Source organism: Dermacentor silvarum, chromosome 9, assembly GCF_013339745.2.
Source record: "Dermacentor silvarum isolate Dsil-2018 chromosome 9, BIME_Dsil_1.4, whole genome shotgun sequence".
In the NCBI taxonomy this organism is placed as follows: domain Eukaryota; kingdom Metazoa; phylum Arthropoda; class Arachnida; order Ixodida; family Ixodidae; genus Dermacentor; species Dermacentor silvarum.
This window is the reverse complement of record NC_051162.1, coordinates 104,926,239-104,944,401: the sequence shown is the minus strand read 5'-3', so window position 1 is coordinate 104,944,401 and position 18,163 is coordinate 104,926,239. Positions and strand designations below refer to the sequence as shown.

Here is an 18,163-nt window from a genome sequence, read left to right as displayed (position 1 = left end):
TGAAGTTATTTTCCTCAATATTAGTGTTATTTTCTGAACCGTTGCAACATCCGATTCATGGCCGATCGCCCAGAGTGCATTGCGCCAGGTCAATGAAGAGCAACGCTACTTCCACCGGATTCATTGGCGCATCGTACTGGTACTTGGAGACTTCAACGAACTTTGCACCATTACTGAACGACACGGGCAAGACTGTCCTTTTAGGCAGCTTGGCGCCGAGACACGTAGTGTAGGTAATATCGTGCGACAACCTCACCTGTGTGGCACGACTGTAAGAATGACTGCTAGGGAAGCAGCGGACTTTTTTTTTCTAACGTAACGCATGACTCGCGGTTCCTAATCCGATGAGCATGCCCGAAAACGTGAATCGTTCTCGTTGTGATAACCCTGGCGTTAAATCGCTTCTAAAGATGTCAAGCTAACGAATTCGCATGTCCCATGCCACGCTTTCTGATGCGTCATTATTATTGCGATAGCAATTATATGGACACTTCAACCGGATTTCTGCCGTCGGCGACGCCGTCGTCATGGTCGCCATCGCCGTGAGGTTCCGTATAAAGTCCAAGGGCGATGAAATCGCGTCGCGCGCCGTATTTCCCCGCGCGCTATCACGGAGAGCGAACCCACGGCGGAAAGCAAACGCGACCGTCCCCCACAAGGCCGTGGGGGTATGGGAGGAAGGGAGGCGGGGCAACGCTGTGCTCCGGCACGAAATACGTATCTTGTAACCGGGCGCAAGGGGAACTGGCCACTCAAATCTCTCACGCGAAAGCATGAAAGCGGGAAGGCAGCGCGGGAGGGAGGTGGGGGGGGGGGGCAGCTTCTACTCTGCCAACAACTGCGTTTGTACTTTGCCGGGCTGTGGCGGTCGCCCGCACCGTCTCTTATCTCCACACGGCTCTGACCTTTGTATGCGCTGTGCATTCGCCGCTCAGTTTCCGTTGAAGCGATAGACCGCACGAACCTTCGCCCGCTGCGGCGGCTGCGCTTGCTGCCAGCGTTTTGACAGTCGTTGTCTGCGGTCATTCAGTGTGATTTATTCATGTTTGCTTGTGCGCGCTGACACCACGCTTGTTAATTCAGTTAGTAAGCGAATGGGTCCAAGTTTATGCAGCCGATAAAACTACTATCCCTACTCCAAATAGCTCTCTACTAATTTGCTATCGCAATTGATGCTTCGCCTTTCGGGCGAAATTTTTTGCCTGAAGGGGCGACGGTGGATTTGTCTTTTTCTCGTAGTTTATCCCGAAGATCGTCTGACAAAGTTTTCAAAAAAGGCTAGTCTGTTAACGAAACATGTATACATTGGCATATTTAAACACAAAGACAACATTAACGACCCTGCAGCGACGCCTTTATTCTCGCTTCACCACAGCTCGCAACGGTTCTCCGGGTTCATGGGCGCGTTTCGCTGGCACTTGAAGACCTCGGCAAACTTCGGGTAGTTCTTGAGAGGCACGTTCACGCGCAGCTTGGCCGGCACTCCGTCTTTGTAGAGCACTCGCCGGCGATCCAGGTTGGGGCTGATGCGGTCGCAGTGGGCCATGGCGTAGTTGACGAAGAACAGCTTGTCCATGGTCAGGGACTCCAGGCCCGGAACCCGGGAGTCGCGTGGCGTGTGGCGTACCAGGTGCATCGCCTTGCGGTAGACGTCGTGCAACGGGTGCAAGACAGCGTTGTCCGCGACGTTCTCGTCCAGAAAGAAGTCCTCGTCGATGTCGACGGCCAGTGCGGTCTGCGCCTCTGCTGCGTATTGATCCTGGAAGCACTGCAGTTTCGAGGCGAACTTGGACCGGCTAGCGTTAGACCACCAGTTCACCACCTGCATCGGAATTTCTCGTTTAATGCAGCACTACGTCGGAGCGGTGGCCCCTATACTTTCTTTTCTTCGCAAGTGAACAACCTTCATGCTCTACAGCGGTTACAGGGCGAATTATTGAGGCTGTATGCACGGGGCGTGTATGCGTTAGGTTATAGTGCAGCTGCCATGCATAGAGCTTTGCTGTCTTTCTACGTTGTCAAACGATATTTTTTTAACACTTTCAAGCGAGGAGGAAGGTATGAGAATGTTCATGCGAGGGATTTCAGAATGTACGCAGGTAAAAGCACTTGCGAAAAAGAACCCCACGGATTTCAATGTAAAAGTGGCTATACTTCAGCACGGGCTGTGGAAAAGGGGGCGGAGACAAGAGTATGTTGAATATTACACCACCACCACCACGCCTATGACTTCATAACGGCTTCCACTTCAGGTAGTCGGCAAGGACACACCACAACGGGCAAGCGACGTGCAAAACGACTTCCGGTCAGGGGCATGGTCAGGCAACTAGACAACGACATGCCGTCCCATGATTGACCTGTCCTGCTAGGAATCGATCGATCACGAATAAATACCAGAATCACGTGCATACGGTAACGATACAAATTTGTAACCAGTCAAGAGTACTGAGCGGAAAGTTCGCGGGCTAGAACTTTTTCTATCGGTATCTTCTTTCATGTCTCCTGCGCACACTTCCAGTTCCATCCATACGGCTGTCGGCAGCTCCTTACTCTCTATTTTTGGAGGCAACTATACATTCAGCTGCTCCCATAGTGGACGAAGTGTGCGTACGATTAAACCCCGAACACTAGCACCACATCTCACTCGAGAATGGCGTTTATAGAAGCTACCTGATTCTGGAAGGTGACGGTTGAACCGCGCCGGTCGACGGCGGCGAACATGGCACGCAAGATGGGGGGCACGATGATCGGCACGAAGAGAGGGTCGAACGTCGGCGTGATGTTGCTGGCGAACGCAATGAGGCCGTGCGGAATAAAGATGAGGTTCTTCTCGGCGGCGTACTCGACCTCTCCGGCGACCAGAGAGGACGCCTGGTAGCGGGCGTCCAGGTCATACGACGAGTTTGTGATCCAGTAGAAGGACATGGTCTCGTTCAGCAGCTTGTAGTAGCCCAGCAGCGCGTCGCTGGCCGGGAACGGACTCACAAACTGCGGGTAGTAGGCGTTCACCTGCTCCTCGCTCTCCCTGGCGGCCAGAAAGTCAACTCGAAGCTTGTCGATCTTCTGCGACGCAGCGTCCACTTCGGCCTGACTCAGCCAGGGTGCCCTCTGGACCGTCTGCTTCATGCTTTCCCTGACGAGGTAGATCAGCTTGTGCATCTCTTCGTCGTAGTGCCATTGAGGCGTGGTCGCGTTCTCTCGGCCGATCGTCATGCGCGCCATCTTGCGTACCAAGTAGGGGCACAGGTCTTCGAGCATGTGGACGCACGCCTGCAGGCGCACGGGCACCTTCTCAAGGTAGTTTTCGTGGCTCAGCGGAACGACGAAGTCGACGTCGCTGGGGAGGAGGGGGGAGAACTTGACTATCAGGGCGTAGCCGAGGTAGTTGAGCAGGGTCTTGCCCGAGAACTTGCTCAGCTGGAGGGAGAGGCGCGCGACGTACTCGCGGTCCAAAACGACCACGCTTGACTGACGGTGGAACTGGACGCCCGCGTCCTCCAGCAGGAAGTTCAGGTAGGTCAGCCAGTGCCACGCATTGCGGCGCTGGAGCTCTTTGATGGTGGCCGTCCGGTTGTCGTACGGCAGAAATCTCCGAGGCAGCTGCGAAAGTGGAGCGTTCGGAGTCAGTGTCGGAAAGCTAATCGCTCTTTAGTTCCAGAACACCAATTCACCGCGATAACACGCCCAAACTTTGCATTAGAAATAATACCCCACGAAATGCGAAATACCTCCCTCTGCGCGAAATTTGAGGGAATCAACAGCTTAGCCAGAAGAATCCTTTGTAGCTGACGCTTCTATTCACCCAGCATTTGGTACTGCATCGCAGATCTTTCTTATGTGTGAGGGAGAGAGAAGAGAAAGAAAGAAAGAAAGGGGAAAAAATTCGAAGAGGTTAGCCAGTGTAACTACCGGCTGGCTACCCTGTGCTGTGGAAAGGGTAAAGAGACTAAAAGGTGATATAGAAACAAATAAAAAAATGAAGAAAAATTCGCACAATAACGCGTCCCTATGCGCTACAACGTTCAAAGTCGGTCGCGCAAATGTGTGAGGGAGGTGCAAGGCTGGGAAGGGGGAGGTTGGCCAGAGAAAGAGGGAGAGAGAAAGGGATGGCACCTTGATCTGCAGGAGTCTCTGCTCCAGCTGCACGACGTCCTCGGCGGCCTTGACCATGCTGGCGTCGGTGAAGATGGACATGAGCCTCTCGACCCGTTTGGCGTAGTCGGCCACCGACTCGTTCGGGTACACGAGCTGGTGCCTCTTGAGCATCAGCTCCGGAGCCTCCAATGTACCTCGTAGTCGTCGTCTTCGAGGTCCTTGCGCAGGGACACCCTGACGAAGGCGAACAGACCGACGTACTTGTCCAGGACCATGGCCGTGTCCGAGATCCTCAACATCTTCGGGTCCTTCTTGAAAGGCCAGCCTTGGAGCAGGTTCTCGACGAAGATCTTCTTCAGGGTCACCCAGACTGACTCGTTCTTCTCCGGTTGGGTGCAATTGCTGAGGAAGAACAGTAGCTGGAAAGAAATAAGGTCAGGCAATGATCGCACCTCATCCAAAACGCTATTACGAAGTTCTATAGGTGCAGCGATCTTGTCACGTCACGTCACGTCACGATCCACGTCACGTGCCATATGACGACGGCAAAATCACTCGTTATAGAACTGTGCTGACTTCACTACAGCATAATGAAAAAACCTCACCCGCAAGTCCATTTTATCCTGACCCCTTGGCATGAATACTGTTTCACCTGCACTATAGACCTACTCTAAATCCACAGTTCACTTGAGCTCGTCCGCGCCTCTTGTCGGACCTAATCAAGTTTTTAGGCATCTTCTCATTCTTGGTTACCCTATTTAACTGGAGCATGTAGAATACATTTTCGGTATTACGTGCTTTGTAATCTATTGTGCTTTGAGGCCCAATCAGGCGTCGTGTAAGAGACGCCCTTCCCCTCGCGTACCACGATATAATTTTGAGTGTATATGCACCTATGTGTGACTTTCTCATGTCTATACTGTGTGCTTCTTTCTTCCTAAAACAAGCAGATAAACTATATTTATTAAGAATGAATTAATTATTCAGTGTGGACTAGTATCGTAAAAAACATTGTGCAGATACCTACGACGATGATTGTCGGTGTAAGCGAATAGCCGAACGCTTCTAGAAAGACATTCGGTTTATTAAAAGAAGGATGGGTGATTCAATTAAAGCGTATATTGCACTGAGGAAATTTAGGCAGGTTTTGTTGTTTCGCTGCGTATTTTCGTAGATAATAGAGCCGTTAACCGGTGCATCTGTAGCAACGCCGGAGCTCTCTCTCACAGCTGACACAGGGTAAGAGGTTGCCCGGAGTAAAGAAAGGTTGTTGTTCTCGAGCATAGCATTTAAACCTTCAAACACCCCTAAGCTATGGCTCTGAAGCACGCACCGGCGCGCACAACTCATACCATGTTCAAAGGCACGCTTACGTGCAAGAGAGCCTAGTCACCCCATTGCCTATTTTCACAATATCTGCAGTAGCCCTGGCTGTTTAACAAATTTCGACGAAATATTTTACGGGTGTAAATTACCTATCTAGAACTCATAAGTTTATGAGAACATAAGGTTCTGAGCACATCTAAGTTTTTTAAGTCGATATATTGACTGCTGGCGTTCTGTGCCGAACGCAACCAGCAACTCGGTTGCTAGAGAGCCCTTTGAATCGGCAGGCGCAATTGTATTGGCCGTTAAAGTCTGACCGCCACCAGTCAACGACCACCAACCACCGAAGAATGATACATCGCCTTGTTCCGGACCAGCCTCCTGTGGTTCAAGGACGAGTATGCGCAACGTTTCGTTCTATAGACGAGGGAACCTAAAGTGTGCCCACTAGTGCCGCGCGACAGCAGCGCCGTATGCTCCCCTAGCGGACCCATGGAAGTGTCGAAAGTCGTCTCTGTGCCAGCGCGCGCCCGTGTTATGTACGGCGCGAGCGCTCGTGCCCGTTGTTTTCGGTGGCGAGCGCGATCTCATCAACCAGAAAAGGCGGCACGCAATACTGCTGTCTTGTTGATTGCCACAACAGCCTCGAGAACACGAAAGGTCGAAAGCCACCCGTGAAGTTCTACAGATTTGCGGGGAGGTGGTACGAGGACAGACGACGAGCATGGATAACTGCTGTGCGCCGAGTCAAGTAAGTGACTTTCGCATTGGCGTTCAATGTCACGGCCGCTCGTTAAAAGTGCAATAGTAATGTGCCTGTCTTTAACACACGGCCGTTTATTTAGTCGTATCGCGTAGTTGAATCGTACAGTGGCATCCGCCGTGTTAGCTTAGCGGTAAATGCATACGTGTTGCGCCGCTAAGCTCGACGACGCGCGCTCGATTCCCGGCCATGTCGGCCTCATTTCGATGGGAGCGAAATGCCAGAACAACCTTTTTAACGTGTACTTTTATTTTTGCGCACGTTAAAGAATCCCCGGTGGTCAAAATTATTCTTGAGGCCCCCCATTACAGCGTGCCTCATAATGATTCCGTGGTTTTGGAACGTAAAACCCCCGAATGTATTTGATTGTACTGGGCGTTCACTCACGATCGGCAAGGACCAGCTCAAGAGAATTATTTCCATTTTCCAAACGCTGCAACTTTAATTACTAGTTGTACAGGTAAAACGAAAGGGGCCGCGCACTGCTTGTCTTTAGTGTGGTGGCAATCCGTATTTAATGCAAGCCGCGGTCGTCGCGTGCGCCGGTAAGCGGCACATCGAAAAGCAGCCGCTCGAGGCGTGCGCCTTATGTTTGTTGCTCGGCCATGCTTTCTAGGTTCACAATATACAAGCATGCTTTAAGGTAATTGCCACCTTGCACATTCTTCCTGCTTCACTCTTCCTGCCAAGAATGTTCGGTTCGTGTAGTAGCCAGCCATCGGTGCTAGATTACTTTAGCTGCGGCGGGTGCGTTTGCCCGATGAGAAACTAGATTTGCTTTGATGAGGCATGTATCGCTAATGCTTCCGCTCGTGCTGCTGGTCCCAAGGTAATCGCTGGTTACCGTGGTCTGGGTTCATTTCACGGAGCAGTCTGTACGAGCGATTCCACACGAGCGGTGAAAAGATACCTTGCTCACTAATGCAATGAGTTGCAATGACTCTAACATCAGCATTGAATAAGGCATGATATACATTAAATATTTATACAGCATGATATAAGGCATTATGCGCACATGTAGTATTTACATCGTTAATTTTGTGCAGATGTGTGTTCTAGCTGGTGCGCTCTGGGCTTTTGTGTACTCGGGGAAGGAAACTGCTTTAGCGTTATATTAATGCAGTTCTGTTCGTGCCATGCAGTGATGTTACGTGACGAGAAGTAGGCAGCACAAGTTACAGGCACTAGCATTTACTAATCACCGTATATTAAACGCTTGTACAGTTCTGCCAAAAAAAACATCTTAATTTGTGCTTTGCCTCAACCGAAGGCTGAGAGGGTATAATGAGCTATAACCTAGGCCACGTTGCTGAAGATGGGAAGAGGGTCTTTCTCGTTAGTATAGTGCCATGCTTATTGGTGCCTAATGCATGGGTTCTTTTTGTGCTGACAGTGCTGACACTACCTGGGAGCCAAAATGAAAGCAGCCCTGTGTGCGGGCCCAGTTACCAGCGAAACCATAGGCAATCGTCACCGTCTCTGCACATCTCTGCAAGCATGCATGACCGCTTTGTGACTGCACCATAGAAAAATAAAAGTGACTAAATTATTCAACTCAGTGTATACCTCTAACTCGACATCGTATACGATCTTCTCGGACACCTGCGACACGCACTTGGCTTTCACATCACCGTCCTCAATTTCTTCAACGCCATACACGTGTGGAAGCAGACCCTCCCCTTTCTTGAGGTTGCATCCACCAAAAAAGCTGTCGGCGTCGGCGACCTAACCGCATTGCAATCTTTGCATCGCTGTTTCGCAAGCAGGTGGTCTGCCACCGTGGAATACGGAGCGGCGTGAGCCCGAGCAGCGAAGGAAAGCGCGGGCGAAACAAGGTAAACAAAGTGGAGACTGCGCCACGGCGCGACCGCGCTGCTTGACATTTTCAGATTGGGGGCGCTGTCCGGAGGCGCAGTACTACTACTACTGCATTCTACTGTCTCTCAGAAGGATAGAGTTTAAAGAACATTTCATTCGCTCGGTGCTTACGGAGTCAATAATGCATTTTACTCCACCCGACAATTTGCGAGAGTAAAACAATGCCTTGAAGAGTAAATCGGTCCCGAACACGCCTGGCCATGCACCTAACCTAACCAACTAACCTGACCACCTAACCTGACCACCTAACCTAACCACCTAACTGCACCTAACCCCTTTACTCCTGTGATACTGCCTTTGGTTTTTGGAGTGCACTAAAATGGGCGAAAGGGCCAAAGAAAGCTCTTCGCTTTAATATAGCGTCAGGCATTTCGCGTAGCTGCCGCAGTATCTTGCGCCCTCCGTTCCCTGACGTGCTAACCAGGTGCATCCGTGCCACTGAACCATCTCAAATAAGAGAAAGGTTCCCCGGAAAACGCAGGCTTGAAGTGATGAACTGTGGTAGACCAAGCAATGTCACTGACGCCAATGTTTCGACACAAAAAGTTGTCTTCGTGATGGCAAAGACAAGTGCCCTCGTCTACGCACCGGCTGAAGCGTCATGCCTTGTTCGACCACATCGGACCATCCAGTCATTCAAAACGCTTTAGCAGCGCTTATAATGGGAGCTCGGCTATTAAGGCATCACAGTTGCGTGGCGAAGCCTGCTTTCCAAACTTCGCATATGGTCTAAGGCGTAAAAGATGTATCAGATGCAAAAAGAACATCTTAACCCCACTCAAATGAGCGCATCATTATTCATACGCCAAGCTTGACACCTCAATTGAGATTTAAGTTAAATAAACTTCACGCAAAGCTTTCAGTAGCGTTTCTGACACGCCGGAGCAATATTTCAGTTGTAGATAACTTCAGCTCTCAAACCAATTACTTTGAAATACTATACTCAATGTTCGTTGAATGACGTTTCTTTTATCATCACACCACTGGGTGGTGTGATGATCAAGGAAACCCTGTGCATCCTTGCCACTGCACCATCTCAAACAAGAGACAGGTTCCCAGGGAAATGCAGGCTTGAAGTGATTAACTGTGGTTAATTTAATCACACCAGTGGGTGGTATAATGAAATTTTTGAAAATCACATGAAAAAACTCTAGTACTACTCTACTCTAGTACTCTAGTCAAACTCTAGTACATAAGCGCTCGCCCTGTCGTTATGTCCCCTCTTTGTTATTGTGTTCCTGGGGGCTAAATTGCTTATCATTAGCATGAATGAGATGGTGTCCGCTGGCACAAGAAATTGGTAGTTAGAGATAGCTGGGATCATCCAGCAGTGGACATAAAAGACGCTGGCGGCCATGACAATGGAGCTGTGATTTTCGAAGAAACCACGTATAGGAGTCGAGTGTGCCTTGCCTGGTTGGTGAAGAGTGTCGGCTGTTCCTGGTACCGGTCACGGCGAAGTCGGTACAGGCGCTGCTGCAGGTCGGCCAGGTCGAACATGAGCTGTCCGGGGCTGTGTATGCGGTAGGGTCGAGTGTCGATGCGCTGGTTGTCCCGGTACCAGCTGCTCGAGCCACACACGTAGCCGTAGAAGTCGTTGCAGGGGTTCACGGACTCGTTGAACTTCTCGTACAAGTTGCGCCCTGAGCACACGGTACGCGAAGTCGTTCGGCACTTTTTTCGTATACCAAGTGTGAGAATTAAGGGTGGTAAAATCCCCTTTGACGCGGAGAGAGGCCATTGGTCCTGGCAACAAATTGTTCAAAGTAACGTCCCTGTGACACGCTTAATATAAATAGCCGCATAAATCCACAAATTCTCCAAATTCTCCAATTTTTTTACAGTAGTGGAAGTTAAGGATTATGTTATAGTCACTAAAAAAGCTTAGAACGTCTGAACGTGGAGCAAGTTGGTAGGCATTCATATTGCTGACAAGGACACAAGCAGGACTGCGTTGTATATTTTATTCCTACTCATGACCGTGTTTACGCACCTGTCTTTCGGTAACTTGAGTCACTAATAAGTTTGATATCAAAGCCAAATATATTCACGACTCCACCCTACTTTGTATGGACGTCACGGATTCTGTGATAATCATTAATAAGCCTGATACCAAAACCAAATATATTAATGGACTTTAATTTTTCGCGCATGTTGTAGCCCGGATGGCAGTGGCATGCCAAGCCGTTCCGCGCCTTTACGTACCACGTGTAAGAATGGAGGGTGTTAAAGCACTTCAGAGAACGTTGTTACGGAGGAGAGCCATTGGTTTTGGTAACCAAATATTCAGAATAGTGGACATCAAGGACTCTGTTATAACCACTAATGAGCTTTATATAAAAACCAAATATATTCCTCAAAATCACAAATTTCAACAAATCGTTCAAAGTAGCGGATGTCAAGGATTCTGTGATAATCACTTATAAGTGACATAATAAGCCTAAATATCATTGTTTGCTAACATATTTTAATAAAGAAAGAAAAATTCATTGGATAGGCAAAGCAACACCTTTCGCCCTGTCATGAACTTAAGTCAGCAGCAATAGCAGGCAAGAATAGGATTGAGGAAGGATCATTTGAAAGAATTTGGTAGCGCCGAAGTGTACAAACTATCCGCGTCTTACTCGTGTAAGCGTTCAGAAGGCGTAATATCAATACTTTTGAGTACACGTATCATTCGGGGATCGTCTAGAGGCAATGGATCATTCGCAGTTTATTTCTTGCGTGGTAGTATTTCGGCCATGCTCAATTGCACACGGCATTGCGTTCACGACACTTTTGTAAACGCGTGCGTACACTGTAAACATTATGAAACGTGGTCTTATGGCGCAATTTTAGACGGGACACAGCGCGATACAGCGGACAAACGCCGAACTGTTCTTTACTACACAGCAATATAGGAGCAGCAGTTGCTGCGCAAGGGTGAAAGAAAAACACATTGCCACAGCGCACATTATCTAACACGTTCACAGACTTCGCGCATGCAGACTAGCGACCATTTTGGACAGATAAAGCTCTTGTTTTCGACAAGGTAACGGACGCATGCTAGCGCAACAGTCGCCTTCTTTCTTCATGCAATAAAACTCACAACTCCCTTTGATTCTGTGACCTAAAGGTCCTAAGAATACGTGTTCTAGTGAGCACTGGCGTACACTGACACATCTTACAGTGGTGAGCTACCTGCCCTCCCCCCCGCTACAAAAGCCTGCACCGATGCGCGATGCTCTCTCAAACGGTCGTTGATTCACATGACGGTCTGGCCAGCCTAACACTTGCCACAGGAAAGTGGAATGCAGTACACCACCCTTGTCTAAAATTTCGCCGTACAACCATGTTTCATGAGACTCGCAGCCTACTTAACCACCTTAGTGTCTCGATGACAGTAAACATTTTAACGACTTTATGGGTGTGTAAAGGGTACTTGGTTTGTCCCGCTGTTAACACCCTCACCCTTAAGGAGTAAGACTGAATCTTTGCTGGGGACAAATGAAGTTGTCTTTTTTTTGCGACACTTTGTGTTGGTGATAGCAGCGACAGAAGCAAAGTGCATTAAATAAACTTTTATACCTATCGGCGTCACATTCTTGTAACAGACATTGTGGTGTGCTCCAAGGTGATCATAATTAGTAAAGTTATAAACTATGCCCTTTCTGGTCGCACGTATGTATAGTCTGTTGTGTCGTGCGTAATAAACATTTTCTAGCCTTAATGGCAAGGATGTTTGCCACAGGACAAACCAACACCCTTAACGATGTGAACAGTGTTAGGGTGTATGCAAAGCACAACCACCGTCAGCGGAAGGCTGCAAAGCGCACGCACCTTCCCAGAGGCAGACGTCCGAGTCGCACGTCTCCACCGGAGCGGCGTCAGCACCCTTGTTCTTGATGAAGCCCGGCGAGTCCATGTAGGAGCCGTCGGCGTCCAACCTTGGCGCCGGGCGGTAGCTCCGGGGCGAAGGCGCCGCGGGAGTCCTGCGCACGTGAGAACGATTTGACTGGCCAAGTAATCGGCACTGACCCTCCGTCGGAGCGGAACAACTAGATGACAATCAAAACGAGGCAGGTCCATAGGAAGTGAATGACCTTAGTTGATCTGTGGTCGAGCAAGGAATGCCGCTGGAGCCAAAGTTTCGGCGAGGAGGCTCGTTTTTGTCAGGGCAGCAACCCTAGTTGTGTATCTTCAGTTGCTTCCCTAAGACAAGTCTCTTTGTAGAAACGTTGGCATCCCTTGTTTGCGGTATACCTTATTCGAGCACATTTGATCAGGACTAGACATGTTATTGACCCATTGGCCAAAGCGGCAGACATTCGTTAATGTGAGGTCATTAAAATAACCAGAACAAGTCTCGACCCGCACCGAATAAAAACAGACTGACAGATAGACATACCGTATGCCACAAGAGTCGTCGACGGCAACGCTGTTAGTGACATCTTGTGAGGCTTTCTTCAACCACAAAGTGTTAGAAACAAATATATGTTGCATCATTGTGTTTGTAGAAAAAAAATAAAGACAACTAAATTCACTGTAACCCAGTTACGTATACAGGGGAGGGGAAGGCTGACCGAGCACGTGCCCTCCATTTCGCTTCTCGGTAACTACAGCTTATGCAACTGTCATCTTTACGAGGTAAACGCTATGCGCGAAGGCGAGCTTTCTGGTTCATTTTCACCCGCACAGCCGGCGCCGCAGCTGCAGCGGAGTCGCGGAGGCGAGCGCCATCTGGTGGTGCTGCAAGGAACCCATCGGCGCACGCAGCGAGCGCCTTGCGCTGTGATTGGTTGACTCGTCTATCGGCGGAAACAAAGAAATCCCGGGATCCTAGTCATACATACAGCTTCGCTGTAAAGATGACCTGGCTATGCCACTGATCTACGCTAATTATTGCTACCGACACCTTTGCACCAGCAAGTAGGTAGAGCGTAATCGTCGCAATTAGAGCTGTCTGCTCTAGTTGATGTCAATGTCACAGATGAAGTCCGCAGCGCTGTGCCGCACGTCTGTCTCTCCGCTGTTCCGTTAACTGGGGTTCTGTAACGGGTACAGCTAAATCTCACTTCTATAGACTGGTAGACAGAGAGTGTTTTAAATCTCCCGTTTTGCAGCAAGAGGCGGTACTCACGCCACGCGCTGGAAGAAGTCGGCGTAGCGCACGGCCAGCATGCCGATGCCAACGCCCCCCAGGACGGTGAGCGCCGCGGCCAGGAGCCAGGCGGCGCTGGCGACGGCCAGGCGTCGTCCCCTCTCACTGCGCGATGAGGAATGGGAGGCAGAGGAGGAGCGCCGGGACGTCGAGCGTCGCTTGCGACCGCCGATTCGGTGGCGTCGCGGGGACAGCGACTTCGCCGCGGCGGGACTGCGGTCCTCGCGGTCACGTCGCCGGTGGCTGCGGTCCCGCCGCCGGCCTCGGTGGCCCGTCATTGTCCTCGGTGGGACGCGGCTTCCCCTTATCGGGTGTCCCTGGCGAACGGGACGGGGTCGTCTGCGCTGCGGCTGTACGAGGCAACCGTCCTGCCTCTTGGCTGGCTTCTTCTACTTCTTGCCTCGTGGCTCGAGCTGATGCGTGTTTCCTTGCATGGCGATTGGCCAATCCCCCAGTGGGGGTATGAGCCATTTTATGAGGCCATCATCAACGTCATCACCATGGGGCATACCCACTACGGAGGATGGGCCAAGAAGCGGGCGGTTAAACGGGTGGGGCGGGGGGAAGCATCTTGAGGGAAAAAGTATTGTCAGGCATTCCTGTCCTCGTGTTTGGTCCGGTTTAGTCCGACTGAACACGAGGTCCGACTGACGGGGGCATACCCACTGATGATGATGATGATGCTAATGGCACACACGACGGTGAACTGGCTAAGAAGCTGGTGGTAGAACAATGCGAAAAAAATGCCGTGGGGAGGAGGAATGAGGATCGTAAAATCATAAAGCTGGAAATTTAGAATATTACTACTTAACATGAATATTTACTTAAAAATAGAGAAATAAGAACGTGTTACTAGGCGTTCAGGCTACTATGGAGAAAAACAGTAGGAATCCAAAGCTAGGGAAATAAACAAGAAAGAAAAGGGAATGATGCAGGATAGATTGGTAGTGGATAAAATAAAACCGGGAATTAGCATGATCACTTTTAAGAAAGAAAAAGGTTCATGTCAAATTAGTGCACCAATTTGACTACCATCAACGGATACCACTTCGAACAGTTTTCTGCAACTCGGCTTTACAAAAAACAAATACCTAGCTAACTTAGTTATGCTAGACAAATGACAAGTCTCTAGTATCACTAAAAAGAAGCACCACAAAGCACCGTGCAGTTATATATCGATAAATGTGCGAGCACTGACAGCGAAAGCTTCATCGCGGAAACCGACCAAAGCGAACATCTTTTCCAAATTCCTAGCCCATTTAGCAGGGCGTTCGGCTGTTCTCTTCGACGGTTGAAGAACCTGCGGGGCTGAAAATTAGTCCGAAGCCCTCCGCTATGGCGTTGGGAAGTTAATGTCCATGAAGGATGCAGTAAATCGATAGCGATCTGAGATCTGTTAGTTACGAGAAAGAGAAAACACTTTATTACACGAGAAAATAACGCACCGACGACCTCAGTCCCGAGCGTCGCTAGCGGCGTGCTTCAGCACTGGGCCAAAAAATCTGGCGTCAAAGCGAGGAACATTTGCTCATGAAGGGTTGTTGCGATGGTCATTCATTCCACAATATGGATGGGTGGGAAGAATAAGGACTTGGGCAAGGCTGTTGGACGGCAATGCCTTAGGATGTGTGGTGCGTTGGGATGGTCGCCAAAGTGACTACAGTGAGAGGCTTCTTCTGTGAGTTCACCTCCGAGGAGATGCCTGCGCACTCGGGCGAGTAGGGTGTTTGTCTAATTTTGTCAAGTGATTGTTCTGTGTGGCAAGTTCGAAGTAGCCTAAGGAATACCCAATGTTCGACTTGTGTGGGTGCAATTATGATGTGGGTCACGAGTGTACAAGAGCTACTGGGGAAATTAAGAACGACAGAAAGTTGGACTAGTTGTCAGCAATGTATGTTGGAAAACGTTAGGCGTGCAGACACGGACACAAGAAGAAGGAAACGTGCAGGTTAAGTTTGACGGGTTGCTAAAGCCTTCCTGAGCATGCACCGATAACTTTTGTGTGTGCCTTTTTTTCCGCCACTGTGCGACCATTCAGTTCATAGCGGTGTTTGTGTTGTCTGTTTCCCTCTTGTCTCCATGTCTGCAAGCGTTTCTAACATGGTGAAAGTAACTTTCCGCTGAAGGTCCGCCACATTACTTCGCAGTTCTGAATTGTATCGCTGAAGTAGGGACCTGTCACTCTTCCATTGAACGTCTCTTCGTGAAAAACACGGTACATATAACACCGAAAAGCACGCCCATTTCTAACCAAACTACCTATTTTATTTCAGCAGAAAAAATTATCTACTTATCCCCTAAGCGGGCCATATACAGAGTGTTTCAGCGAACACTCAAAATTTTTTAAAGGTTGCCTGTGGCAGATAGCGCAATTCTGCTTAATGCGCTGGTCTACTCGAAGAGCCGGACATTACTTCGACAAGAAATTGAAATGTGTAATCGACTATTTAACAAAAATTCACTTATTAAGTTTTAACTAATTACCTGATGGCGCATATTACAATTTACAAATTGTAGCCGTGGAGTTCGCAAGGCGTATCCACTTGGAACAAATTCTCAGGATGACACCAGTTTCGAGATATTAATTCCCGAACTTTGCGGAGAAATGTATTGGCGTTCAGTTACTTCAATGTGCTTCAATGCACAAAACGAAGTTTTCTTAAGCAACTAACTCGAACGCCAATGCATTTCTCCGCAAAGTTCGGGAATTAATATCTCGAATCTGGTGTCATCCCGAGAAGAGTGTGAAGTCACTGTGTGCAAAATGCAAGCCGGAATATTGCCGTAGTACACGTAGGCTGTATTAGATTGAATACAGGGTGTTCAAAAGACTTGATGGTTGCAGAATATTCTGAACACGAACTGCCCAGAAAACACACTTAAGTCTGCACGAATTTTGGAGCCGAGCGGTATGCATGTCAGTGTGACGCGCATCAACAGTAATCGAACGAACGATGTCTGTGAAATCATGAAGGCCTTTCGGTATAGCGCAACTATAGTACATGGTCGCAGATGGAGAGCAAGACAGACACCATACAGCGCTGTGTGTCTGTCTTGTTCTTCCTTTGCATCCATATATTAGTTACCCTACACCGAAAGGCCTTCTTGATGACGTACCAACAAGCTAAAACCTCAACACTGAATGTGTGTGGGGACAACTTTCCGACAAGGGAACTTCAGAGACGCCCCTTGTTCGATCGCTGCTAATCACATCAAATTTACATCTTCCTGCGTACCTCTGGCCTGAAATACGGAGGAGTTTACGGCCATTTCTTACAATCGTATTTGAAACGTTATGATATCCACTGGCGTGAACTTGTATAGAGTTAAGCTGCGAAGTTTACTGTTCTATTTTTTTTATTCAGATGTGCTCTCGCAGTTCTAGTACTCAGGTGGCGCTTTGCATAAGTTATCTGCTACTAAACATCTTTTTCCCGGGGGCCTCTAACGGGAAGTTGGCGCGTAGAACTTGTAAAATGGAGTCAACAAGCGCTAACATAGCCTAACATTTCAAGAAATACTTTTGCGCACTTTAGCGAGTCTCGAGAAAAGGCCATAATCTAGCTGTCACCTAACTTTTCACTCTCTGCCCATATTGGGAAAAATAACCGCTAATGCCTCGCGCACTCTCAGTCATCTAAAACGCAGCATTCGCAGCGCTCCTCTTTCACCACAAAGCTTGCATGCCGAACATTTGTGTCACCCCGGCTAGAATTCTCGGTTGCAATTCGGTCACCTCACCGGCCATATACAATCCACAATCTCGAGTCGATTCAAAACCGTGCTGCAAGTTTCAATGTCTGATATTTCAGCCCATTATTGAGCGCAGCTAACACACAAGTTGTCGTTCTCACTGTTATCCTTGGAATTACGTAGGAATGTAACATTGCTTTGTCTGCTACATAAAAGTCTGCGCAATGTACATCAGTATACCTTGCCACTCATTCGCCCATTCCTCACACCTGGGCGCCTGCATATTCACCTCGCGTGCCTTTAAACATTAGAATGGTCTCCCTGATAATGTCGCTGTCATTACCGACCTAGTAACCTTCAGACAAAAATCAGTGCGATATTTGGTTTACTTGGCTTAAAGCTAGTGTGGTATTGCTTCAATTTCTGGTGCATTCAGCTGTTTATGTAATTGTGTAGAGATTGGGCTAACTGTATAACTTTACAGTCTACTCGAAGATTTTTACCGTACAACTTCGTAATTTGGGTTCCTCGCTGGACAAATTTGTATTTACCTATTTCAAGTTTTGTTTATATTTATATAATTGTCCAACGTGTTTTTTGCTCATTCTTTGTTATTATTTGTAACCTACCCTCCTGCAGTACTCCTTTTGGAGCATTAGAGTTGTCTGAATAAACTCAAAGTGGAGTACACTGTACGTAGGCAACGGCCATCATTAGAATCCTTATCACGCTTACAGTCTTCAGAACACCAAAGTGCGGTTCAGGTGACTCAATGGCACGCGCGCTCAGGCGAGAATACATTTAGTGGCACAGAACGTTTCACAGCATATGAATGAGTGACGCAGGCTTCTTAATGTTCAAGTCACGTAGGCTTCTGAACATATGCATGTCGCGTCTCCGACTTCAAGAAGAAGAAAAGACTCGAGTGCGGTTCCGACTATGCAAAACGCAGCTTATATATTGAATGCCGTAATGGTGTCCCAGGGTCAAACTACAGTGAACACATCAGTTGGACGTAGCTCCCAATATTCTAATGAGCCCAATAAAACGACGCTTCAATTTTTTCGTATTCATAGTAAATTTCAGGAACCAATGCCTGTAAGTATATAATGCTTATATTCAACATAATCAAAGCAAAAATATCGATATTGAATTACTCAGCCATGGGGCACACTGAAGAATTTGCACTACGTACGCGACGTTACTCTTCCATCACCAAAATCGCGTGCTTCGTTCCCACCGCGATACTACATGCCCTCACTGCAGTT

General features: G+C 48.6%; 1 protein-coding gene across 1 annotated transcript; it reads right to left on the bottom strand.

The window, feature by feature from the left end:
- Nucleotides 1–1,346: 1,346 nt before the first annotated feature.
- Nucleotides 1,347–13,569, bottom strand: LOC119463660 (neprilysin-2). The gene is made up of 7 exons (XM_037724483.2): nucleotides 13,182–13,569; nucleotides 11,882–12,033; nucleotides 9,476–9,705; nucleotides 7,816–7,909; nucleotides 4,114–4,514; nucleotides 2,671–3,600; nucleotides 1,347–1,822 (listed from the first exon to the last, which is right to left on the bottom strand). Exons 1-7 carry the CDS (start codon nucleotides 13,478–13,480, stop codon nucleotides 1,367–1,369), a joined length of 2,562 nt encoding a protein of 853 aa, XP_037580411.2. The 5' UTR covers nucleotides 13,481–13,569; the 3' UTR covers nucleotides 1,347–1,366.
- Between the last annotated feature and the right edge of the window lie 4,594 nt (nucleotides 13,570–18,163).